Source organism: Phyllostomus hastatus, unplaced genomic scaffold (assembly GCF_019186645.2).
Source record: "Phyllostomus hastatus isolate PE091 unplaced genomic scaffold, TTU_PhHast_1.1 phas_scaffold_1066, whole genome shotgun sequence".
Taxonomy (NCBI): domain Eukaryota; kingdom Metazoa; phylum Chordata; class Mammalia; order Chiroptera; family Phyllostomidae; genus Phyllostomus; species Phyllostomus hastatus.
In genome coordinates, this window is record NW_025334004.1 from 20,145,452 (window position 1) to 20,172,361 (window position 26,910).

The following is a 26,910-nucleotide window of genomic DNA, read 5'->3' on the forward strand; positions in this document are numbered from 1 at the left end:
TAGTTAAGGGCCTTTAACTCGACCTTATCTGGGAAGCACTTTATCTACCCTCCCATTCTAAATGATAGCTTTGCTGGATAGAGGAATCTTGGATGGAGGTCCTTGCCTTTCATGACTTCGAATACTTCTTTTCAGCCCCTTCTTGCCTGTAAGGTTTCTTTGGAGAAATCAGCAGATAGTCTTATGGGACTATGACTCTTGCTGCTTTTAAGATTCTCTCCTTATCTTTAATCTTGGATAACTTCATTATGATGTGCCTTGGTGTGTGCTTCCTTGGGTCCAATTTCTTTGGGACTCTGAGCTTCCTGGACCTCCTGGAAGTCTGTTTCCCTTGCCAGACTGGGGAAGTTCTCCTTCATTATTTTTTCAAATAAGTTTTCTATTTCTTGCTCTTCTCGTCTCCTTCTGGCACCCCTATGACTAGGATGTTGAAATGTTTAAAGTTGTCCCAGAGGTTCCCAAGCTTGTCCGCATTTTTTTTTAATTATTGTTTCTTCATTCTGCTCTGGTTGACTGTTTACTTCTTCCTTCTGGTCCAAACCATTGATTTGAGTACCTGTTTCTTTCCCTTCACTGTTGGTTCCCTGTATATTTTTCTTTCACTTTTCATAGCTTTCACTTTTTCCTCTATTTGGGACCATACTCAACCATTTCTGTGAGCATCTTGATTACCAGTGTTTTGAACTCTGCATCTATAGGTTGGCTATCTCTTCATTGCTTAGTTGTATTTTTTCTGGAGCTTTGATCTACTCTTTCATTTGGGCCATTTTGGGGAGGGGGGGGTCTTGTGCACCTGTTATATAATAAGGGGCGGAGCCTTAGGTGTTCACCAGAGCAAACAACCCATGTCACTGCATTGTGGTGCTTATGTGGGGTAGGGGTCCATGAGGTAACAGTGTCACTTGCTAGGCTCTCTGCTGGCTTTCAGTCACTCCCTGTGCTACCCACAAGCAAATTGGGCCCTTCTGGTGCTGATTCCTGGGTCGGTGGGCTTGTGTACGTTCCAGGACCCTGTTGGTCTCTCCAACAAACTCTCCTATGAGGCTGGGAGTTTCTCCTGCTGCCGCAACCCCCACAGGTTTTTTCAGTCAGAGGTTTCCAGGCTTTATTTCCTGGCATTGGAACCCTGGGTTGTGCAGTCTGTCTTGCTCCCCATTTGTTCCTCCAGTTTAATTGAATGCAAATGTGGGACTGCCTGGTCTTCCAACTACCGCCTCGCTCACCCAGGTCCTCCAGCCACTGCCTTGCCACAAGTCCTCTCTGCCCCGGCTACCTATTTCTGCCCCTCCTACCAGTCCAGATGAATGTTTCTTCTTTAATTCCTTGGTTGTTGGACTTCCATACAGTTCGATTTTCTGGCAGTTCTTATTGTTTTTTTGTTTTTTAATTTGTTGTCGTCCTTCTTTTGGTTGTGTGAGGAGGCACTGCATGTCTACCTATGCCTCCATCTTGGCCGGAAGTAAAAAAGAATTATCTTAATGAGCAGTGTTACACCAAAATACTCTCATAGCTGTGCCCTCCAACTGAATTTTCTTTTCTTTTTCTAATGCATGCCCATCCACCTGTCAACTTCCATTAAGTAAAGAACACTTAGTAATGGAATAGGTTGTTGCTACTCTTACTAGTTTGTTTCTTTATTTTGGTATTTTTTTCCTTTAAATTACATTTCTAACTAAGGCTCAGATTAATTGTATCTTTCACTAATCAACTGTAGATTCATTGTTTCATAGACTTTTAAATTGAATTTTAGAATTTATACTTTTATTTTAAATATATACTTAACAGAAGTCATTTCAAAACAATAACAAGGGTTCAGATATTTAAGAGTGATTTGGATCAATCTTAAGATTCTGGCAGTAGGCCAAAGAGAGCTAAGTTTCTACATTTATACTAGTTTTATAGCCATACAAGGCTTTTTAATTTTACTACTTTAAGAACATTTACCATGTATATTTTGGTGCTGGATATTGTGATCCCGTATTTCCAGGCGCCACAATAAAGAAAGGCCATAATCAAGGTTGTAATGGCTATATATACTTCTGAGAAATGACTGTCCTTTAAGCCATTCCATGTTTTTTGGTCAACTCTTCCATACCTATTAAGATCTGTAACTGTGAATAATTCTATATTTGAAGAATATTTGGTTATCTGAGGCAAATTATTAAACGTCAGGGGGTTTTTGTTTTGGTTTTGTTTTTTTTTATTGTTGTTCAAGTATAGTCATCTCCATTTTCACCCCATCATGCCCCCCCCTGCCCAATCCATCCCCACCTTCCACCTGTGAACCTACCCCCTTTGGCTTTGTCCGTGTGTCCTTTATACATGTCCCTTGATGAACCTTCCTTTATTTTCCCCCATTATCCCTCTCCCCCCTCCTCTCTGGTTACTGTCAGTTTGTTATTTATTTCAATGCCTCTGTTTGTATTTTGCTTGTTTGTTTGTTTTGTGAATTAGGTTCCACTCATAGATGAGATCACATGGTATTTGTCTTTCACCACCTGGCTTATTTTACTTAGCATAATACTCTCCAGTTCCATCCATGCTGTTGTGAAGGGTAGGAGCTCCTTCTTTCTTTCTGCTACATAGAAATCCATTTTGTAAACGTACCACAGTTTTTTGATCCACTCATTTACTGATGGGCACTTAGGTTGCTTTCAGCACTTAGTTACTGTAAATTGTGCTGCTATGAACATTGTGGTGCATAGGTTCTTTTGGATTGGTGTTGCAGGATTCCTAGGGAATAGTTCCAGCAGTGGAATTGCCTGGTCAAAAGGCAGTTCCATTTTTAATTTTCTGATAAACCTCAGTTTTTTATCTATGAAGTGGGGGATGCTGCTGACAGTCTTTTTCTGAGGGTTAAAGGCCCTCAACTCTTTTAAAATGATGTCATATTAACTCGAGTGGTAAAAGTGTAAGCTTGAACATCATTTATTATTACCCAGGGCACAACCAATGTCATTTTGATGAATTCTAATTAAGACATAGTAGTCATTCCTTAGGTTAACAGTTAAAACTTCCAAAATAGTGACCATTGCCCATTTGTGGTCTTTTCAAGTGGACTTGAGCCAATTTATGGGCCCTCACCCTGTATGGATCAATATAGTTCCTTTCTGTTTGCAACTCAAAATTGTATGGAATGTTCCATGGTATTTTATGATATTCATATTGCCTGCCTCATTAAATTCCTTGGTCTGCCCATCTCCTAATATTCCTTGTCCTTATGTATCTTATTTATCTGGTTTGCTATGTACTGATGGAAAGGAAGACCAAGGTTACAAGGTGGTAAATTATGAGAAAGTAACACTTTATCAGGCAAGAACCCTGAACTAGGAGAACTTAGATCACCCCTGATGATACCAAGTGTGTAATCTTGGGCATATCTTTTTATGAAGACTTCTTTTACTAGTTATTTAATCTAGAAAACAAGGGGGTTTGGACTATATGTTCTCTTAATTTTTGCTTCAAAGCCTTCAAAAAGTCTAAGTGGGAAGGCACATCCATGAAAGTAATATGTTAGTACCTGCTTCTTAATCCTTAAAAATCTAGTTACTTAAAGAAAATGTATTTCTTGGGTATTTAGGTCAAACAAACCAGTACCATACAACTACCTCATACATATAGTGTTTTGTGCATCCTAGACAGACAGACAGACAATCTTAACCTTAAGTCCATTAATAAACACGAGAATTTTTAGCCCTTCCTTATACCCTGTTCCTCTCAGTCAGTGGTATTTATAAAATACCTACACACCCCTGGATGATGTGTCTTGGTTGGAGCATCACCTATAAACCAAAAGGTCACAGGTGAGGATAAAAAAAAATTCTTTTTTAAGTAAAAACAAAACACTTGCACAAACTATGTGCAATGGACCTGGCTTTTTTCTTATATTTCATTGAATAAGTAATACTGGCCATGGAGCAATCTGTGACTGATATGGTAATGGTAGTAAAATGTCATTATTATGATTTTAAAGCAGTATGATACTTGAGCTCTGTAGCTTTAGAAAAATCACTCAACATCTCTGTATCGTTTCCTCTCATCAGTAAAATGTGATCCCTGAATCTAGTATGAAATATTCCAAAACAGCTGTCACAGAATCAATAGCCATTATAGCAATAAGTGCTCTTTGGGATAATTAAGTCTTCTTCCTTTGGGCACTTAGAAAGCATCATCTCTGTTGCTCGGTTCTACTCAATGCCAGTTTGTTTCTTTTTTTTTTTTTTTTCATTTTCCTTGACTTTTATCTGCTTTTTCAGATCTATCAATTTAATGTGAGTTGTATATAAAAATTTGGCTAGCAATTGAAAGTAGTTCGTGCCTTTTAGAATTTAAAATGAACAAAAACCCACTGGTCAGTATGAGGATGTGGCTTGTCATAGTTTGTGCAGAGTCCATTTTGTTTTCTAGAACTTGAAATACCTTCACAATTTTATAGTAACTTCCATGAAGAAAAATTCTAACTCGGTAAACAAGTTGTTGTTATTGTTACCAAATATGCTGCTTTGAAGTCTTGGCATATCTTTGATTATTGTTTTCAATATGGAACATTAAGCCTGGTACTTGAAAGTACAGCCATCTCGTTGCTTGTATTCTAGAGAAAACTGTTAAAACTGCCAAGAATTTTAAGTTTGGAAAGACTTTTCTAAGTAGTAACTTTTCATAAGATTGTTTTTACCATTCCTAGCCTAGAAATAATGCAAACCAGATTGATTTGGAAGGATCTCCGATGTAGTAAAGTAATTCAATTCAGCCGCCACTTATGGAGTAGTCTGCCATTGTGGGGACTACAAACATGAGCAAAGAGTTCTAGACAATTAAACTAGAAGTAGACAAGAGTCAGGAAAAATGGGGAAAACATCTGACATTGAGTTATACAGATGGCACTTTCTAAGTGTCCATATGGAGGAAAATTTAATTATCCCACATCACTAAGACATTATTTCTATAACCTGCCATAAACATTTGTGTGTGTATGCATCAAGGAATTTATATATTTGTATATCAAGGAAGTTATATATATATATATTTATAAATAGAGATATACCTCAAGGAATCATTTATCTTCTACCTCTCTAGCACATATTCATTTCCCCCTTCCACCATCTCTCTCTCTCTCTCTCTCTGTCTCACAGACACACACACCTCTTTTCCTTTCTGTTTCCCATCTGACCATCAATTGAATTTCTAGGGTAATGTTTTTCAAACTGTGGGTTATGGCTCATTAATAGATCATGAATCAATTTGACCCACATTTTTTTAAAAATGCAATAGATTACAATAGAAAATATCAGAATGTACCACATAGTAAGTCATAAATTTATTTTAGTTATATATCACATGTATTATATGTGGTTATATTATAAAGTATATTTCTTATTGTTGATTGCCGTTTTAAAAACGTTTGAAAGCCACTGTTCTAGACTGTTTCATCTATTTGTGTCTAGAATTTTGTTTATGCTTGATGTCTTGTTTCTAATCTGCATTGGCCAGAGGGAAACCCATAGTGTTGACAAGTTGTATAATATTACTTTTATATAAGATTCATTTTTCTGCCCTGGCTGGTGTGGCTCAGTGGATTGAGTGCCGACCTACGAACCAACGGGTTGCTGGTTCAATTCCCAGTCAGGGCACATGCCTAGGTTGCAGACCAGGTCCCTAGTAGTGGGCTCGCAAGAGGCAACCGCACATTGATGTTTCTCTCTCTCTCTCTTTCTCCCTCCCTTCCCCTCTCTCTAAAAATAGGTAAATCTTTTTTAAAAAGGCTAATTTTTTTTTCTTTAATGGAGTTCATACTGGTTTTCACTGGTTTATATTGCTCTGAAGTTCTAGAAAGCCTGACTGTGCACAGTAGTGGTATTAAAACAGATAGCGTTTGGTTAATTTTAAAGAGAAGGAGCCCAGAAACTGAATTGTTCAACACGTCACCTGGAAGCCAAAGATATTTTTGTTAGGCTTTGTTGTTCAGAGTTAGGAACTAGAATCTACTCTTTATTAATACTTCACTTAAACATTTATTCTTGTGAGGTAGTATAGTGAAGATGTATCGCTCCCTTCCAAGCCATGATAATTCTGGTATTTTAAAAATTACTCTTTTGTTTATTCATTCATTCATTCATTCATTCATTTTTTTAGCCTGGGTAAAGTCTGGATAGCTGACTAGCTGGATATACTGAATAGCTGAAATTGGCATTTGAAAAAAATTACTGCTGGTGGGAACATAAACTGGTACAACCACTAGGGAAAGCAGTCTGGCAGTTCCTCAAAAAAATTAAGAATACAGTTACCATATGACCCAGCAATCTCTCTCCTGGGTGTTTACCCAAAAAACTCGAAAACAGGTATTCGCAAAGATGTAGGCACCCCTCTGTTCGATGCAGCATTATTTACGGTGGCCAAGACACGGAGCTGACTGAAGTGTCTTTTGATAGAGGACTGGATGAAGAAGACGCGGTACACATATGCTATGGAATACTACTCAGCCATAAGAAAAGATGAAATTCTGCCATTTGCAACCACATGGATGGACCTTGAAAATATAATGCTAAGTAAAATAAATCAGTCAGCAAAAGCTAAGGACCATATGATTGCACTCATATGTGGGGTGTAAAACTGAAACTCATGGACACAGAGAGCAGTGTAGTGGTCACCAGAGGGAAGGGGGTGGGGGGCCTAATATATGGTGACAGAAGATGGTTTGACTGTGGGTGATGAGCATTTAGTGCAACATACAGACTTAGTGTAGAAATGTACACTTAAAATTGATATGACCCTATTAACCAATGCCAACCCAATAAATTTAGTAAAAGTTTATAAAAAGGAATAAAAGAAATTATTGCTACCCTCCAGTGTGGACTGTGATTAAGATTATGGGCTGTAGAGATCTACAGACTAGATTTAAGTCCCTGGTGCAGCACTTACCAGCTCTTTCACCAGCTCAGTGACTTTATTTCCTCCTGCAGAATGGAGGTAACACCTGCCTCATAGGATTTCAAGGAGTGAATTAGCTAATGTATGTAAAGTCCAGTGGCTAGCACATAGTAAGGGCCCAGTGACTGATTGTTGTTTTTAAATGCTATAATAACCCATCAATAAAGTACAGAATACCTAGTTATTGTTAGAAAATTACTAGCTATTAAGAATACTAACCCATATCAAGGATCTTTATCTGCCTCATTGTGGGAATAGGTCAGAGGACTTCAGCAGAATCATAGGATATAAGAAATCAGGAAATCTGAAGCATCTTTTGAGATAGTCCCTTTATCTTACAGTTGGTTGTGGTACCCGTATAATGTAATTGTCTATGTACTTTACATAGGGAGGACTGTCTTATTTGCCATTGTATCCCCACATAGTAGGACTTGGCACTTAGTAGATGCTCAAATGTTAGTTGAATGAATACTCCATGGCCGTTCTGTCACACAACAGTTGGTAGAAATGCAAAGATTTGAGTCTAGCAGTTGAGTTAATATTTTTACTTGCTGGTTCTGGCTTATAAAGACTAATGCTGAAATCTCAATAGTAGACATTAAATGCCTTTTTTTTTTACAGTATTTTATTGCCCTTTTATAACCACACCCATCTCCCTCCCTCTTAATTGTATCCCTCCCAAACTCCTGGCACCCACCAGCCTGTTCCCCACTGTTATAATGTTCTAATTTAAAGAATACAGTAAGTCCTCACTTGATATTGTCAATAGGTTCTGCGACTTTAAGCAAAATGACATATAACAAAACCAATTTTACCATAAGCTAATTTACATAAACAAGAGTTAAGTTCCTACAGCATCTTATCAACATTATAACAAAACATTATATAAATGGAATCATGCTCTATATAACATTTTATAATTGGCTTTTTTTTTTACTCAACATAATTCACTGGAGATTCATGCAAGCTGTTGTGTGTATCTGTGCTTCATTCCTTTTTATTGTATTTATAATATTTGTAGTTTAATCATCTGCCTGTTGAAGGACATCTAGATTGTTTCCAATTTTTGATTGTTACAAATAAAGTTCTATAAAAATTTTTCGTGTAGATTTTTGTATTTTGATAGGAAAACATGTTTTCCCTTTTCTGGGTTAAATGACTAGGAGTGTAATTGCTGGGTAATACGGTAATTGCATATTTAGTTTAGGTTTTTGTTTTTTTTAATGCCAACTGTTTACCAGAGTTGCTATACCATTTTACATTCCCAGCAGCAATGTATATAAGGGATCCAGTTTCTCTGCATCTTCTCCAACATTTCGGGGGTTGTCATTATTTTTTTAGCCATTCTGCTACTGGTATAGTGGTATCTTGTGATTTTAATTTGCATTTCCCTAATGACTAATGATGTTAAACATTACTTTATGTGCTTATTTACCTTCTTCTATGTATGTTCTTCCCATATTCTAATTGAGTTGTTTTATTTTTTTTAACTGCTGAGCTTTAAAATGTTATTGTATATAAGTATTATACACACTAGTCCTTTGTAGAATGCGTGGTTTTTAAATTTTTTCTCATGGTCTGTAGCTTGTCTTTTCATCCTCTTAACAGGTTTTTGCAGACAAATATTTTAAATTTTGGTGAAGTCCAATACATCAGTTTTCCTTTACAGATCATGTTTTGGTGTCAAGTTTAAGAACTCTTTGCCTGGCCCTAGATCCGAAGTTTTTCTCCTATGTTTTTTTCTAAGAGTTTTATAGTTTTGTTGTTGTTGTTGTTGTTTTAATTTTATTCACTGATTTTAGGAAGGGGGAGAGGAAGAGAAAGAGACACATTGATTAATTGTTTCACTTATTTATGCATTCGGTAGTAGGTTATTGCATGTGCCCTGCCTGAGGGTCAAACCTGCAACCTTGGCATATCGGGACACCTCTCTAACCGACTGAGCTACCCAGCTGGCACCTAAAAGTTTTATAGTTTTACAATGAAGTCTGTGATACATTCTGAGTTCGTTTTTTATAGTGGTAAAATACATATCACATAAAGTGTACTATTTTAACCATTTCAAAGTGTACAATTTAGTGGCATTAGCATACTCACGATGCTGTGTAGTCATCGCACTAGATCACCCTAAACAGAAATATAGTACCCATTAAGCATTCCCTCCCTATTCTTCCTTCCCCTGAATAATATTCCATTATGTGGATATACTACATTTCTTGTTTATCCATTCATCAGTTGATGGAATTGGGGTTGGTTCCACCTTTTGGCTATTGTGAGTAAGTGCAGCTTTGAACATTTCGTGTACAAGTTTGTTTCCGTCTGAGGTATCTCACTTAGCATAATGCCCTTGAGGTCCATTCATGTTTTTGAAAAGGGCAGGATTTCCTTCTCTTGATAGCTGAATAATAATATAATAGTTTGTCATGTATATATACCACATTTTAAAAATCCATTCATTCATCAACACTTAGGTTGTTTCCATTATCTTTGCTATTATAAGTAATGCTGCAAGCTTCTGCCACATTTTTCCGAGTTCTGTTTATGTTCAGATAATGTTGTGGATCCTAAATTTTTTCAAGGCTTGAAACACAGTTCAATAGGTAGTACTTGGTGTACAAAATTGCAGATAATCAATTGTGCTTATGATTGGCTTAACATCTGTGTAAAACTCTTACTGTTCGGCATCTATGTATAGAACAATACTTAAATGAGAAGTTGCTACGCTTATTCCTTATTCTGTACCCTTTCTATAAACTCCAAATTCTTCTTCCAAGTACATAAAACTTTGAAACTTCGTGTTTTAAAAGGCCAAGTTAAATAATGAGTTTTTGAAGTTTTAAAAAGGTCAGTGTTTTGAGTCATTTCTAATCTTACTTCCCTTTTTTGGTGTCATTTCCTCATTTTTTGACAAATGCCATAAACTCCAATTGTTAAATATTTGGGACAGAATGTAGACTAAAAGTCTTAAAAATTTTGTAGCCCGCTTGTGTTTTATGATATGTCAAATAGTATGTGTCATTGTAAAGTAGGAGACAGAAAATTGTGACTTGGAATATTGCCTAAGACATATGCAGTGTGAATTGGGGCGGGATGTTTAATTCACCGAACGTCTCGATTATCAACCTCTATCTCATTGTGTAGCTGCAAAGGTAAAATCAGAAAGATATAAGAGATGGTATAAACTACAAAGGGTTATACACATATAGTATGTTCTTTTATTATTAAAATGGGTGGTTAGATGTATCTTTCTGTTTACCATACTCATTGAAAAATGTGTTCATCGTCAAGAGTTCTTCACACTATAGGCTTTTACTTATCAATGTTTCATTTATCAGCTTCTTAAACCAATGCTGGGACAATGAAATGAATCTGCCACCACAGCTCTTTACTTTTTGCTGTGTTTTCATGAAGTTATTTTGTGAACATCAGAAATTTGGTTAGATACAAGCTTGCTATCTAACTCTATTTTCCATTAAGCTAAATAGTGCTTTTGGAATTGAGGATTAGGTGGAATCCAACTGAAGGCAATATTCGTAGACTGACTTTTTAAAAATGACTTAAGCCAGTGGCCTACTGTGATAAACTAAAATAGAATCAATTTCTTTATTAAGTGGTATCCCAGTTATTGAGTACTCACTTAGTCTATACTTGACCATTTAAAAGACAGCTTGGCATAAACAGCTTCTAAGAAAGTAAGGTTCCAAAGGTTGGTTAGGCCTCTAGACTTCTGACTACCCAGCTGGATATGAAAAAAGAAAAGTTTTTTTACAGTTGGTATTCTGTACCACATTTATGGATAATAGCAAGATAATGCTAAAGACCACAGGTTGGTAAGCCAAACAAATCACAGTACAGCAAAACCTAATTTTTTAATAATATATAATATCGCTAAGGTCATTCCATTAGTAGTGGATGTTGTATAAAAAGAAAAAACAAAAACCTGTGAAGACATGTTTAATTGTCACACACTCATTCTTGTGTTTTTTCTCCATTTTTTAATTAATGGCTTAGGATGTGGAAGGTTCAATTATGTAGAAGCTTGTGTTTTATATTTCCTTCACTAATTAGTTGCTTTCTAGTCACAAAGTCAGAACTTTATTAAAGTGATGTGATATAAAGTGTTTAAACCACATCTCCTGAATTTTGTGTGTAGTACACTAAACTAATTTAGGTAACTTATGGGATGTTACATATGAGATTGACATTGTCAAGAAGGAAACAGTTTTAATGTGTTTTGCAAAAATTATTTTTAACAGAATGAGTTTACACTTCCAGGATAAGAATTTATGCAAGAATTTGTAATATCATTAGCTTCTGTGGGCTAAGCTGGGTCAAGGCAGAAGACTATCTCATTAGAAACAAATTGGTTGTTACTGTGTTTAAAAGCTGAGACCAAATGTCTCTGGTCTTTATCAGGGATTCAGACCCATAAGATGAACATGACCTATTTTGCCTTTCCCTTCTGGATCTCTCTAGAAAAGTGTTCTGCTGGGACTTTGAGGTGGTGAAGAATTTGCAGTTATGGGCTCCCCAGAAACTTCTCTCTCCTTAGTTTTCAACGTAAATGGAAAAAGAGTACTTGGATGTTGTACATTTAACTCCCCTTGTTATGAAGTGATTCTTCTCACCAGACAAATAATCACTTAAAAATACAATTTTGTAGTTAGAACGGTTTTTCTGATACCCAATCATTTATATTGAAAAGGTTGCATGAATGAAAGTCACCACCTGTAGGAAAAAATTAAGCAAAACCATTTTTACAATTTCTGCCCCGACTGGTGTGGCTCAGTGGATTGAGCACCGGCCTATGAACCAAATGGGTGCTGGTTCGATTCCCAGTCAGGGCACTTGAGAGGCAACCACACATTGATGTTTCTCTCCCTCCTTTCCCCTCTGTCTAAAAAATAAATAAATAAAATCTTAAAAAAAAATTTTTTTTTGTTTGTTTCCTTCTTCCTTGTTGCATGTCTGCATTTTCTATACTCAGTTCAAAAGCACAGCTAGGGAAAGGAATGTATATACCAGTCAGTGGTCTCCCTCTTTCTTGATCTACGCTTACTGCCATTTCACGTCTGAAAGTTCAAGGAGGCACTCCTTTGGTTGGCAGTGGCTGTTACCCTCTGCTGTGTTGTTCCTCTGAGTGTGGTTCAGGATCTAGTGCCAGTCTGCAGACCGGACTGTCTGTGACAAGTACAGACTATGGTATTACGTGTTCAGAAACTTCTTTCAGTTTGACAATTGCCAAGACATCTAAATGCATAATTTTGTATTTTACAGAAATATTGGCCCATAGCAAATTAGAGAAAGTCACCACAGACAATTTGAAAAGCACCAAGCTAGGTGACTTCAACAACATTTAATAAGACTGTCCTGTTGATCCACCTATAGTTGGTTAGGTGCTCAGTTGTGGCAAAGCCTGGATGAATTTATTTCCCTAGCATAAAATCAAGGATAGTCCTAAGTATCAGTGATAATCATGATAATTAGATGAATCAGCAGTTCGTGTGTTTTCTGAATAGCTTTTCATTGTTGCTTACTGGGATTTGAAGCACTGTCTGCTGAAGTTACGTAGGTTAGCAACATTATTCATTCCCATACTTTCCCTGGGAAGTTGTTGAGTCATTTTAAAAACTTAAAGCTGTGTTTTCTCATGTTAGTAAATTACATTCACTACAAAATGTAGTTGCCATTAAATATGACTAAAGTTTGGTCTAACATAAAATCATGAATAAGAGAGAAGGGCTCTACTGAGAGCACTCACTGTGAAAATTTGCCGTCTTAGATGTGGCATTTTACTTTTGTATTATTTTGATCACTTCAATAGCAATTTCTTTAAAAATTCAATAGCAGTTGATGACATGGTTATAATAGAACCACACATTTGCATTAGCCCTGAAAATATCAATTTCTGATTTAGTGTTATAATCTAAGATATATTTACTTTAAAAAATTGTTCTAGTATTTTTTTTTTGAGAAGTATGTTTTAAAGAAAGCTACCAACATAACTCTGAGGGAGGAAAAACTTCTACTAGACCCATGTAAAATTTGAATTTTATAACGAATTTACCATGAATGTCCTTTGCGTTTATTAATACAGATACGGGGAATCGGCAGGCTTGAAGCATGAGTTCAGATGCCAGCCAAGACGTGATCACCACTCCTCCTCCTCCCAGCATGCCTCACAAAGAGAGGTATTTCGACCGCATCAATGAAAATGACCCAGAGTACATCAGGGAGAGGAACATGTCTCCTGATCTACGACAAGACTTCAATATGATGGAACAGAGGAAGCGAGTTACTCAAATCTTGCAAAGTCCTGTGAGTTGAAATAATTCAAAGGCTATAATTTTTCTTCTTCGGAAACCTTGATATAATGAAGTAGGAGATATCTTAAGTCTCAGCTTAGAAGAAGGGTGCAGGAAGAGTGACTCTTGCAGAAGCAAAATGCACACCTACTTTATATATTTAATTTGCAAATCTTTAATAACAAACTAGTATTGTCTTGGTGGTATAAATTTTCTTTGTGTGATTTCTGAATATAGTGCTTCATTAAAGGAGGGGAAAAGATTGTCCTGTGCTCAGGGATGCTCAGTTCGGACTGAATATCTCTGAAGAAATGAAAGCCGTGACTGAAGTGTATTAGAAACTAGGGAAGGAGTTAGGTACATCTCGTGCCCATATTTTCTTCTACCTTTGGATACCTTGACACTCAGAGCAGCGTAGGAAGACTTAAGGTTTTGAGGTCTGTGATTTGGCAGCCTCATGTTACATAACACCTAATGCAGGCTCAGGCACGCCAAACTAACTACTCTAAAAGTGGATTTTAACCTCAACACAAGCTGAAAATTCTGTCTGCACAGTAATATCCAGACTTTACGAATCATATTCTAGTGATCTGTTAGTTTTCTTACCCTTAGTAGAATTGTAGAGGTCACATAAAAATGATAGAAAATGAGAGAACAGCTTAATTAATCTTAAAAATGCAAAATTAATTCATAAGTTTATTCATAATGAAGGTCATGGGCTCCGTAAGGCAGACAGAGTTCAGCACACAAAGACACATGATGCCCAGGTTAGGGTTATATTAGGTTTCCAGCTTAGGTACTAAAATAAGCACCAAGGCATAGAACTGCCTGGGGTGGCCCTGGTAAATCATTTTTGTTGTGCCCTTGTGAATTTAATCACAGAGGTTAAGTCCAAAGCCAAAGGGGAATTCCACTCTGAGTAATTCTCCTATACCAGTGGCCTAGATAAAAGCAAGTGAAAGTTATAAAAACAATGCAAGCTTGGAGGAATTTAAATTAGCTTAAATTTAAAGCTACCCATTAAATAAACCCTGAAGGAGCCCTGGCTGGTGTGGATCGGTAGATTGAATGCCTGCAAACCGAAAGGTCGCTGGTTTGATACCCCGTCAGGGCACAGGACTGGGTTGCGGGCTGGGTCCCCACTTTGGAGGCTTGCGAGAGGCAGCAGATCGAAGTATCTCTCACACATCGATGTTTCTCTCCCTTTCTTTCTCCCTCCTTGCCCCCCTCTCTAAAAAAATAAATAAATAAGAATGTTTAATGAATAAACCCTGAAAGAAACCCTTTCCCCAATGGAAAAGAGATTAACCAGAGAATTCATCATGAGGGAGTAAGTGCCTTCTTTCATGCAAGCCTGAGTTTCTGTGTTTAGAAATAGTTGAAGGACATGTTAATTATTTGGATCAAAATAGATACATTTCCTCTTCTAAAGAAACCCCACTTTTAAGATCAAACATATCAGCTAAATGATTATGTAACATATAAAGTAACAAAGAATAAGATGCAGTTCAGATTTTGTTCAGGGTTATTAAATATTGAGATTTCTTTGGGAAGTGCTCTAAAAAGGACCGTTTAATTCTAACAGTAAAGTTTGAAAGGAAAGTATACTAAACTACATTTCCATGCCAGGGTTTTTGTTTTATAATTTCCCCATTAAACTTAAAGGCAGCATAGCTTTGAGTAGATTATCTAATATTTTAATACTTATGAATGTTCATTTATAACTTGACTTAAAAATATCAATTTTACTTACTCCTTGGGAATTTAGTAAAATAATGGGAAAGGGCAGATATATATCTATATAGATCTATAGATATATATCTATAGATCTATATAGATATATATAGATCTATAGATATAGATTATTTTCATATTCATGTAGCAAGAGTGATAATCTTAAGCCCAGAGAGTAACAAAGTAAGTTTGAAAAAATTGTGGACTGATCATTTTTTTCCCTAGATCTTTGCTAGTGAATTTAAAATCTTGTTTGTTCCCTGGCTGGTGTGGCTCAGTGGACTGAGCACCTGCCTACAAACCAAAGGGCCACCAGTTTGATTCCCAGTCAGGGCACATGCCTAGGTTGTGGGCCAGGTCCCCAGTAGGGGGTGCATGAGAGGCAACCACACATAGATGTTCCTCCCCCTCTCTTTCTCCCCTCCTTCCCCTCTCTCTAAAAATAAATAAATAAAATCTTTAAAAAATAAAATCTTGTTTGTGAAAGTATAAAATTTTGTCTTCCTGCCATGTTTAACACAACAAACTTTTCACCAAAGACATTACACAGAGTGGCCTGTATTAGTTATTATTGCTAAATAACAAATTACCACAAAACTTAGCAGCATAAAATGACAAACTTTAATGATCTCATCATTCCTGTGGGTCAGGAGTTTAGGAGCACCTTAGCTGAGTGGTTCTGGCTGAAGGTCTGTCATGAAGTTGCAGTCAAGACATCAGCCAGGGCTGCTGTCATCTGAAGGCTTGACTGGCCCAGTGGTTTCCAGTCTTCAGATGGGCCACTCACATGGGTATTAGCGAAAGGCCTGGGTGCCTTGCCACATGGACCTTTACCTGAGGCTGTTTGAGTGTTCTCTTCTAGAGTAAGTGTCTGAGAGTCAGCAAAAAGGAACCTGCAGTCTTTTATGACATTAAACACTCTCATCCCTGCCATATTTATTAGTTAGAAATGAATCACTCAGTTCAGCTCATGCTTGAGGGGAATTAAGCTCTATCTTTTGAGGGGAGAATTGTTCACTCTCTGATCTAATTTATTTTAAAAGCACCATAGTCTGCCAGAGTTTATCTACCTTCCTCCCACATGCAAATTACACTCATCTCCTAATACCCATGCAAAGGTCTCATTCCAATACCACGTTAGCCTGAGTCCAGAATCTCATCTCAGTCTGGCCCAGGGACAGATGATGCTCCTTGAGTATAATTCTTTCAGTACAGCTCTTCCTCTTAATCTATTGACCTAAAAGAACTAAAGAGACAAGTTACCTGCCCCCAACCCCAGTGGAAGGGCAGGCAGAGATAACTGCTATACCATTCCTGTTCAAAAAAGGGAAAAATTGGGTTACAAAAGAGTAACTCATCCATAGCAATTCTGAAATCCATCTGGGCAAATATTTGGAAGTTCCCCTGATGAGGACTCAGTCCTTCTACTCACTTGGGGTGAGTTTTCTTAGCTCTTGACTCAGCCCTCCGGGCTTTTGGTTCCATCCTCTGAATCATCATTTCTCTTCTGTGAAAGGTTGCCTGTGTTTGCCATTGCTTTTCCTCAGCCTGCTTCTTTCTTGCAGAGGTTTTGGGGTTCAAAGACCTCTTTTTTTTTGTATTGTCTTTGTTCCCTTAAGCCCAGACTTGCATTTTTCTGCCTATATAATTCTTTTAAAACCTACGGGTCTCACAAATATTGGGGTTCACTCTGTTAGACAAAACTCATAGCCCATAAAGGTTAAAAAAATGATATGTCTAATTCATGTTTGTAAGAAACAAATTTGTAAGCCTTCTGTTTAAAATGATGAGTTCATTTTGGAAGAAAGGAAATCAGGAGAGAAGTTAATAAAAGCAAAGCATAATACTTTTTTTATTAGGCACCTATTATGTGCCAGGCACTTATTACGTAGTGAATCCTATTTAATCCTCAAAAACTCAAAGAACTATTAATATCCCTGGTTTACCAATAAAGAAACTAAAACTTAGAGATTTAACTAAAGCTAAAACTTTTCTATTAGTTGCATTGGAGTAACTAACTTGCTGATGTTTTTAAAAGTTTAAAAAATGGTGGGGTCTGAATTTAAACTGCCAAGGTTCACTAAACTGTACCACTTAAAGCATTCAATAACAATGAAGTGATTCCACCCATATATTATTGTTTCATTCATCTTCAAATTCTGTTGCTCAAATTAATTGCACCCAACTCAAGAAGAGTTTACAGTCAAAAGACATTTTGATGTTTGTAAATTTGAATGACAGCACAATATTGTTTTGAGCTGATCTAGTATAGAATTTGTCTTATCCTGACTCCAAGTACTTCTTTCTAGGAATTTCATTTCCTTTTGTCATAATTTTTTTTTAATTTAAGAAAGTATTTGTCTTAGAAATTAAGTGCACATGAGGAAACTTATTTAGCTATAGATTTTGTTAACACAGTAGAGAGAATCCATAAGTTTTCTTTGACTCCTTATTTATGTGTCTATGGAGACGCTGGATTGTCATTTACCCACTTGTCTCAGAATGAAGTGTTCATGGCAAAACACTGGAATTAAATGATGCCTCATCAGAGTTAAGGAAACATGTAAGTTGAAAAACTAACAGCATGTTGTGCAAAGTAGACATTTAGTAAATTCTGAATAGATGGATGAACGGATATATGACTAGTTGGATGGGCTTTGAGTCATTTAAACGCTTGAGTATTGCCAGCCAGCTCCTACTGAACTTGGCTGCTTACGATAGAAAACAGTTGGTGAGTTTCAGAGAAAGAATGAAAGTTGTACTGCTTATAGGAAGCAGTTTAGACTGGGTGACAGAATTCTGCAATGTTATTCTGAAAGATAGCGTAACAGGAGTATAGATGGTGAGAGTTCAGGCATGTGACACACTAATGCTTCTTAATAATAGGCCAATGTGTAATGCTGCAAGCGTACTCTGAAGACAAGAGAAACTTCAAAGTCATATACACCTTAGAATATCATGGTAGTTAAGGCCTAAGATGTTAACAGTGCCTTAATTAGAATAGTTGATCAATATCACCATGATTTTGTCGGGGCACTTTGGAAAGTTAATATGCAGATATTCTTTATTAACTGTTTACATTTTTATTGTATACCAGTTTCAAGAAAAGATATTATTCTAACCTTTAGCTTCATATTAATTAAGACTTAGATACAGGAGAAAGACCATCCAGAAGAAAATTTGGTTTATTTGTTTTTTCTCCTTTCAACAGGACCAGTGGTAATCTATTTCCAAATGAATACATTTCTTAATGGAGAATGTCTAAGTAAGTTTGTTATGCTCCTAATCCTACTTTAGGAGAGATCCGATAACATAATTGCAGGGTGCCTTGGGAGCAGCAAGTCTGTAATCTTTTATTCTTTTTGCTCCAGTTTTTCTCTTTAGTAATCATTGAGGTAGAACATCCACAGGTAGATATTTTAAATCCATCTCTGATATTTATCAGTGTTGTTACCTGATTTCCATGAGTTAGAATTACTTATAAACTAGCCTATATGTTTTTTTTTAGCCTTAACTGAAATAAATGCATCAAGTCAGTTTCTTTTATCAAAATGATCCTTTTTATTGTGAATTAAAAATTTTTTCATTCAGTGCCACTTTCTCCTGAAAATTCTGATCTTGGATGCAGAAGCCTTAAGATCTGACATTTCAAGTTAATTCTACTTTTGATTTATAGTGTAAATGATTATGTATATACTTAAAAGTATACTCTTACCCTATATGAATCACAAATCTCTGAATCTTTCATGTTTTTGTAAGTTTATTTTTATTTATACCGTATGAATTCAAAGTTTACAGGATCACTCCCTCAACATTGACAAAAGATGTATAAAATAAAAAGGCCGGAGATTCAGATAAGGCTTTTAAGGCACCCTCTCTCTAACTTAAAACATTTTGTTTTTCACCTAGTAATTTTTTTATCATACTTTTTTAGACATGTGTTTGATGAGGGAGCTGACCAAACTATAATACTCTGGGGACAAACCAAGTTTTCCAGTACAATTTTGAGTTGAAGAACGAAATGACGTTTTAAAAATCTATAACATTCATTCATAAAATTCATTTCTTTAAAAAAAAAAGATGAACTTATCCATTTCAGGATGGACAGGCCTAATTACATAGGAGAAATTTCTCATTCAAGTGGTAGACTGATGAGACTGTTTTCTGGAGCTTCGGATTCCAGGACTAATAACCTATGAAGTAGATTTTTCTCTCATTAACTCAGTCAAAATTGAAATCAGATTCTTTTTTTCCCTTTTATCCAGGAAAATAACAAAACTCTAACTTACTATTTTATTAATTAAGCACTGAACTGGACACTCAGGGTGACTCTCGGAGTGTGAAAGACACCCAGCCATCAGAGAGTGTGGTGCGGTAGAGTAAGAAAAATAAACTACAGTCATATGGTAGGGACCCTAAGTGTGGTATAGCCAGATACGTTAAAAGAATTCAGAAGGGGGTGCAAAGAGAAGAAATATGGAGATCCTTCTTAACTGGGGTCATTAAAGGAGAGACTTGAAGCAAGAAGGCGGCACTTAAGAGGAATGTTGAGTAAAGGGAAATTCGTTAGGTAGAAGAACAGTGGAAGCCAGCATTTTCATTGGAGCAAGGATAGAAAAGTACAAGTTGTGGTCAGACAATACTCGAGCAAACCTCATAGGCTAGACCAGAGCACAAGGTAATAATAATGGTAGGCACAGACAAAAAATTACTAACAAATTGTAGAGATGCTGAAGTAATACCAGACTGTTTGGGTCTAAGTTAAGGGTCAGTCCATTTCTTACCATTTCCAGTTTTAATCTGTTTGTCATTTTTATATATACATATATGCATACGGTGGTTGTCTTGGACCTGGGTTCACCACTACTTACTAGCTACATGACATTGAGAAACCCACTTAACTTGATCTTCATTTTCCTTATTGGTAAAATGGACCTCATATGGTTGTTGTGGTAAGTAACGTGAAAGCATGTAGTACAATTCCTAGCATATAGTAGGCAAATAATTTTGTGAAAATTGTATACATAGCCCTGGCTGGCATAGCTCAGTGGATTGAGCGTGGGCTGGGAACCAAAGTGTCCCAGGTTCGATTCCCAGTCAGGGTACATCCCTGGGTTGCAGGCCGTAACCCCCAGCAACCGCACATTGATGTTTCTCTCTCTCTCTCTCTCTCTCTCTCTCCCCCTCCCTCCCTTCTCTCTCTAAAAATAAATCAATAAAATCTTTAAAAAAAAATTGTATACATAAAGTTATATACAATATTGCTAATTTAAAACATTTTATGCTTTTCTGGCAACACTTTGAAGATTATAATCATAATTCCTCAAACTGCATTTTAGTTTTGTAAAGGTCTCAAAGAATCTATCACCCCACTGGCACTCTGCATATTCAGGTTCATGTACTCATGCATTCGGGGTGTAACAGCCCCCACTGCTTCCTCCTCTCTGCTCTTCTGAATCCAGGACGGAAGCTACAGTGTATGCTGTGGTTTTGTATATGTGTTTTTTGATCTTTTAACCTGATTCCTCTCTGGTAGAGACTCTAGGGAATTGTTGGCTTAATGTGACTTCAGAAGCCAGCCTGTCACCTGGCTGCTCTGCTGTAAGTTAGTTTCTCAGTCTGCTGTGAGGGGAGAATTCCTAGTTGTAAGACAGCAAGTACTCCAGGATCATCATCATCTGCCGCTATGTAGGTTTTTCCTCTATCATTTCAACCTAAGGCTCTAATCTAGCCTAAAATGTTTACTCCGTATTTCTGATGACAACATGCCTGCCACCTTATTAGTTGCATTTGGTTTCAGGGATACAACCCATCTCTGATAAAATTAGGAAGAGATCACATGCCCAACTGAGAGTCCAGATTGGGATCTTCATTTCATTATGTATTGGCTGTGCATGCAACCTTGAGCAAATCATTTTCTGTCTTTGTTGTAGTGAGGTTCAAAAATCAGCTATAAAGGATTATTTTCTTAACGTTGGATTTTAGGAATATGATTAATTATCCATTACAAAGAGAAGTAAAATATTTTTATTTTTTTTTATTTAGTTTTAGAGAAATGGGAAGGAGAAAGAGGAGAGAAACATCAATGTGTGATTACCTCCCACACACCCCCTACTGGGGACCTGGCCTGCAAGCCAGGCATGTGCCCCGACTGGGAATTGAACTGGCAACCCTTTGGTTTTCAGGCCTGCACTCAATCCACTGAGCTACACCAGCCGGGGCTACCTTTTTAATATTTTAATTAAAGCTTAATAAGTTTATTGATAAGTTTTGAAACTGAGCTAAAACAATTTTATATCATTAGTAATTTTTACACTAACTTTTATGACTTAGGTAATATCTGAATAATATTTGAAAAATATATGAAACGCTAAAAATGAGTTATGAATATCATGACAAAATATTAAGTCTCCTGGAATAGAATAATTCTTATCTGTTGAAGCACTGTCAACTAGATTAAAAGGCTGGGAAATTTTCATTTACTTTGAAATTTTCCTTTACTTATACTTTATAGAAACTATTCACTAGCCTTAAAGGGAGAAGTCGTATTGTTCTCTCAGTTGATCACAGGTGAACTGATACATTCCCCTGTAGATACCACGGGTCATGACAAAGCTTGAGGATGGTACTCACCATATCTGATCACAGCTTGTGCTTTTCTAATGAAAAATGCATTTGACCTGAGTCCTTGCCTCTTACTCTTGACAGCTATGTGACCTTGGACAGACTTTTCAACCTTTCTTATTTAGCTTTCTCATCTCACCCAGCAGAAATTTCTCATCAGTTTTACAAATGGTTATGATTCTCTTGAGCAAATGGTTAATTTTAATTTTAAAGCCATTGTAAATCAGCACACCAAGCAGATTGTCTTGATTCATGTTGACTGCTAGAGAATTTAGATAAAATTTGACTCATCTCTAGCAAGCACATACAATTTTATAGCATGCACTTTGTATCTTAACCTCATTCCTGGTTCTGTCTAACCTCCTTATACATATTTCTCTTTAGCTTGGCTTTTCAAACCTGTATTTAATTTAATTTTGGATCATTTTAATCTATGGAATCTGCCTTCAGTTCTTCCTGGAACAACATTCAATAAAATAAATAATGCCTACTTCTGAGAGCTATTGTAATGTGAATAATGAATGATACAGTAGGTATCCTTAATTTTTTTTTTTACTGAGTGAAAGAATATTGGTTATAGCTGCTTTGAACTGAGAAAAGATTAAATAAAATTTGGTTTTAAAGAGAAGATGAAGTTTCAGAAGAGCAGATTGGCCCATTGCCAGGTGTACAGAAGTTTTCTGTAGTTTATATAAAGATGAATGAGGGTATCTGGAAGATTGTTTTCTTTTCAGCCTTAAACATGGTAAAACACTCACGTTACTCATCTCTGTGAAGGCGTCCACCCATCTTATATGCAGCTCACAACTGCTTTATGCTCACAAGGTCTTAGAAATATAATAATGGAGTTTTCTGATCAATGTAATGTGTCTTTGCAGAAGAGATTTTATAGGATAGTTTCTCTGGTTTAAATCATGTATTTAAATGAACTAGATTGAGACAGTGGAATTAGATGTTTAGAATTTTTATAATTGTGTTAATGATTTTCATCTAACAAGCCTTGGATTTATAAAAGAAAACCCACATTTAACTGGTGTAAACTGCTCCATGAACTCAGAACTCAAATATAGTCACAGCTAGTATTTTTTAAATTAATTATTCAAAGTCCTGACTGGTATGGCTCAGTTGTTTGCGTGTCGTCCTGCAAACCAAAAAGTCACAGATTTGGTCCCCAGTCAGGGGACATATGAGAGGCAACCAATCGATGTTTCTCTCTCTCTCTCTTTCTTCCTCCTTTCCCCTCTCTCTGAAAATAAATCTTTAAAAAAAATTAATCACTCTAACGTCTTCCTGCTTATTTGTGGAAAGTACAGCATCTTCCTCTTGGAACTTCTACTTTCCCGTAAACTGTCCCAAGAACTTCACCAGCTTACATAGTCCAGAAGGGTTCATCAGTGGCTTCCATATTCAAGATGTGGTGTACACATCTGTCTGCGCGCGTGAAGGAGTCCCGCTGACCTCTGTTAGTCTAGCACTGCCATTGCCCCTCCCTGCCACCTGGTGGTGGTGTTGAAAACTAGTCTTATCCCCTCCAACAGAAGATAAAGGCTCACTGCAGACCCAGATGCCCATGCTGGCCACCATGGCGCATCAGGGAAGGATGACCTCCCTGTCCCTGATCCTGTGCTAGGCTCAGTTAGGGTGTTCCAGGATGCCCTATGATTGAGTTTCCAAGGTTACAGCTATCAGCACTCAGCTGTTTGAGTTCATATCACAAATGCCGTTCAACTGTTGTTCAAAAAGCAACATGAGCATTGCTTCAGGACTGGTCCCAATATCTACTACCCCATAGCCTCAGAACCACATTTTTCCTTCCCACCATGGGCTCCTATGCCATTTTTTAAAGTTATTCTTTCTGAAAACCTCTAAGTTACTCAGCCGTATTCTAAGCAGAGCTACATCTAAGCATGGAGTCCAGGGGATCTTACTCCCAGCCATGTGAGAAAGGCTACTGTCTGGGACTCAGTAGATTTACCCTTCTAAGGAATAATTCCCCAGTGATCTCTGGGGTCTTCATGCTTACCCCTCTTGGAAGCAATAATTCCAAAGCAGTTGCCTGCCTTCTCCCTCTTCAGTGAACTGGGGAAAAACTGAATTCAGTTTCTGGCAGGGCATTCTGCTACATATGTAACCAATCTCAAATGGAAGAGCATGGTTTAGATGATTTGTATTGCAAGAGCTTTCATGTTTCAAATGAATGAAAGTAGACATGAGCAAGAGAACAAATGATGAATTTAATGAAATAAGTATGGTTGGGTGTGTCGGAAATAACAAAACGAGCCATTTCAACTACCGTGAAAGATTGGGAGGGGTTTCAAATGGTCAGTCATATTAGCAACTCAAGGGTTACTGGAATAGAGATTTTCTCTTAATGATCAGGATTTTTATTTACATAAGCACTTTCTGCCACACACAACTCCCCCACCCCACACACGCCCAAAAAGAAAAAAAGAAAAAGATACGGCAGAGCTCCAGAACAGGCACATACAGTATCTGAAGCTGGGGAGGAATGTTCTTTTCTTCAGCACAGTGTTGCAGAAGGGGAGTAATCGGTTCTCAGCTCTCCTTATCAGTTTGCTCTCAGAGCTCCTGGAGCTAAGGCTCTGCCACGGGAATCACAAATGGAAGCCATGACTCAGTGTGACTTCGCGAAGGCACGCTGTGAGGCACTCCGCAGTCGAGCCGCTCCACATTCAAATAGGGAGTCTGTTTAACCTAGACAGCGAGGCCGCTGGGCAAGGATCGGGTCTCTTTTAGTTATCAGTCCACACGTGGTGCAAATTGTTCACAGAGCTGCTTTTACTGTACCTATGCTTGTCTGTTGTAGGTGTTATAAATACTAGCTAGTTTCCTTTGAGGTTAAGAATGCTTAATGATTTTTTTCTCCCCTGAAAACAAGCTTCTTGCTTCTTCTTCCAGTTTTTTAAATGTTATTATTTTGTGTTTTATACTTGCTTTAAAATAGTGTAGATGAAACCTAGCGAAAAGAGGGATGGAGAGAAGATTGATTCCATCAGAGCAGGCTACACTGGGTTGTTCTGCTCCAAGTGAGACGTATGTGCTCAGTGGTTATTTTTGTGTGTTGCAGGCCTTTTGGGAAGATCTGGAATGCCTTATTCAAGAACAGATGAAGAAAGGCCACAACCCAACTGGATTGCTAGCGTTACAGCAGATTGCAGATTACATCATGGCCAGTTCTTTTTCGGGCTTTACTTCACCTCCCCTCAGTATGTCAGTTTTGGAAAGTTTTAAAAATTATAATTTTATCTCTGTTTTGAACACGGTACCTCTCTAGCAGCATATTCTGCTCTGGTTCAGTCCTTCAGTTTAAACATCTAATATTTAGAGTAACATACTGTTGGTATCTTATGTTTTCATGTCAGCCAGGCATTTACTGGACTTGGTGAGGATTACAAAATAGTTATTAAGATGTGGTCATTGCCTACATAAACATATATTTTAGTTGAAGACACATACCATGAATGTACAAGAAAGATTAAAACTGCAAGATAACTATAGAGGAAGAATTGCAAAGCAGTTCGTAAGCAATTGTCTAATGATCCTTAATAAGTCATCATGCTACAGAGTCGGAGATTGAATTGACCATTGGCAGAAGTGGACTGAGAAAACTTTAGGGAAGAAGACAGGCCTAAACTAACCAGGTTTAAAGGATGGAGTCATTAGAATGTGGTATTAAAGTGGAGTTAGGACATTATTTTATTAACAGTTCTTAGCAGGAGCACCAAGTTGGTGAACTGAACACTATATGGATATCAAGAATCATAAGACGTTGAGTTCAAGCGAGTTATGTCTCAGTGAGGTGTGTGTAGAATTAACTGCAATACCAGGACAGGTACACAGAGTGTCAGAGGGGACTCCAGTGATGACATCACATCGGAGTCAGTGGAGGAGCCTTCATATCAGAGCCTAGGGATTTTCTCTTTTTTTTCCTTTTCTTTTTTATTTTTCTTCTCTTTGTTTTTCCTTCCCTTTTATCATTTTGTTTCAAGATTTATAAGTAGTAGTTCAATGATTTGGGGTACTTTTCAAACAGAGGAATGGCGTAAAGAGAGACAGGATGGTGGAAACATGCAAGATGTAGGTGTGTAGAACTCTAAGTGGACAAGTGTGTTGGCACATGCATACTGGTTAACAAGTCTTTGAAAGAGTTTCAGTGTGAGGTACAAGTGCTTGAACTATAGGAGTGGCTGTGGTTACAAAAGGAAGAGATCAATAAGAAAAGTATCACCAAGGAAAGGTAGAGAAGATTGAACAACAGGTTTGATGTGGTGGGACAGGGGATCCTGGGAAGAAGGATGAGTTCCCAAATCACCCACTTGCAGCTTAAGAAACATTCTGTCACAAGAAACTGAAGACTTCTAAGGTTGGGCTAGTTTGGTTTGTTCTTCATGTAATATTGAATGTCTGTTATATGTCAAACACCCTGTTGGGAATAGGGGGTACAGCGATAAACAAGACAGACAAGGTTCCTGTGCTGTGGAGACAGAAAATAGACTAAATAAAGAAAGACAATGGTCAGACAACAGGAAGTGCTATGCAGAGAATTAACATACGGCGATTGGGTAGGAGTAAGTAGGTGACTACTTTAGATTGGGTGGTCAGAGAGAGCCTCTCTTCGGCGAATTGTAAGAAGGAGCAATATATGCTAAGATCGAGAGAAAGCATTCCAGGTAGAAGGAACAAGAAGTACAAGTGTCAGGTGAGAATAAGGTAAGAATGAGTGTGGCTGCCTCTTCAGGAACAAAAATAAAGATTTTGGTGTAAAGCTTGTTTTTTAAAGGAACAAGTAGAACAAAGTGAGGCCAGAAACACAGGCAGAGGCTAAGTTACATAGGGCTTCACAGCCAGGGTTAGAAGTGGGGAATTTATTCTAGCTTTGGAAAGCCATCTGAAGCAGGAGGATGATTTGGAAAGACAAATACAGATTCTCTGTAAAGAATTAACTGGGAGATCTCACAGTATTACTAGACAAAAGTAGGAATGTCCAAAGTTAAGAATCTAGTTTGGCTTGGGAAAAGGAGGAAGTTCAACTTGAGGCATGCCAGAGTTGCCGAGAGGGTTGCCAGGACATTGCAGCAGTTGGAAATGTAGTCCTAGAGTGGCTTGGAGAAGTAGTACTCAGAGCCTGCATGTAGATTAAATAGTCGTACAAGAGGGTGTAGGCAGAGAAGAAAATAGTGTAAGAAGAGAATTCCAAAGTGGAAAGAGGAAGACTAGTCAGGGAAGACCGAAAAAAGAAGAGCTCTCCTGTGAGTCTCCTAGACGCCACGGCAGGAGGGGGTGCGGGCGGGGGTGTACA

The 26,910-nt window shown here is 37.4% G+C and overlaps 1 protein-coding gene across 8 annotated transcripts in view; it reads left to right on the forward strand.

The window, feature by feature from the left end:
* ADD3 (adducin 3) overlaps window positions 1-26,910 on the forward strand; it is a 125,636-nt gene that overhangs the window by 82,118 nt on the left and 16,608 nt on the right. For all 8 annotated transcript variants that reach the window (XM_045854019.1, XM_045854016.1, XM_045854020.1 and 5 more), the window contains 2 exons: window positions 13,025-13,245; window positions 24,679-24,817. In XM_045854019.1, the coding sequence (XP_045709975.1) occupies window positions 13,051-13,245; window positions 24,679-24,817 (334 nt within the window). In that variant the 5' untranslated portion in view covers window positions 13,025-13,050. The remainder of the gene's footprint in view (window positions 1-13,024; window positions 13,246-24,678; window positions 24,818-26,910) is intronic.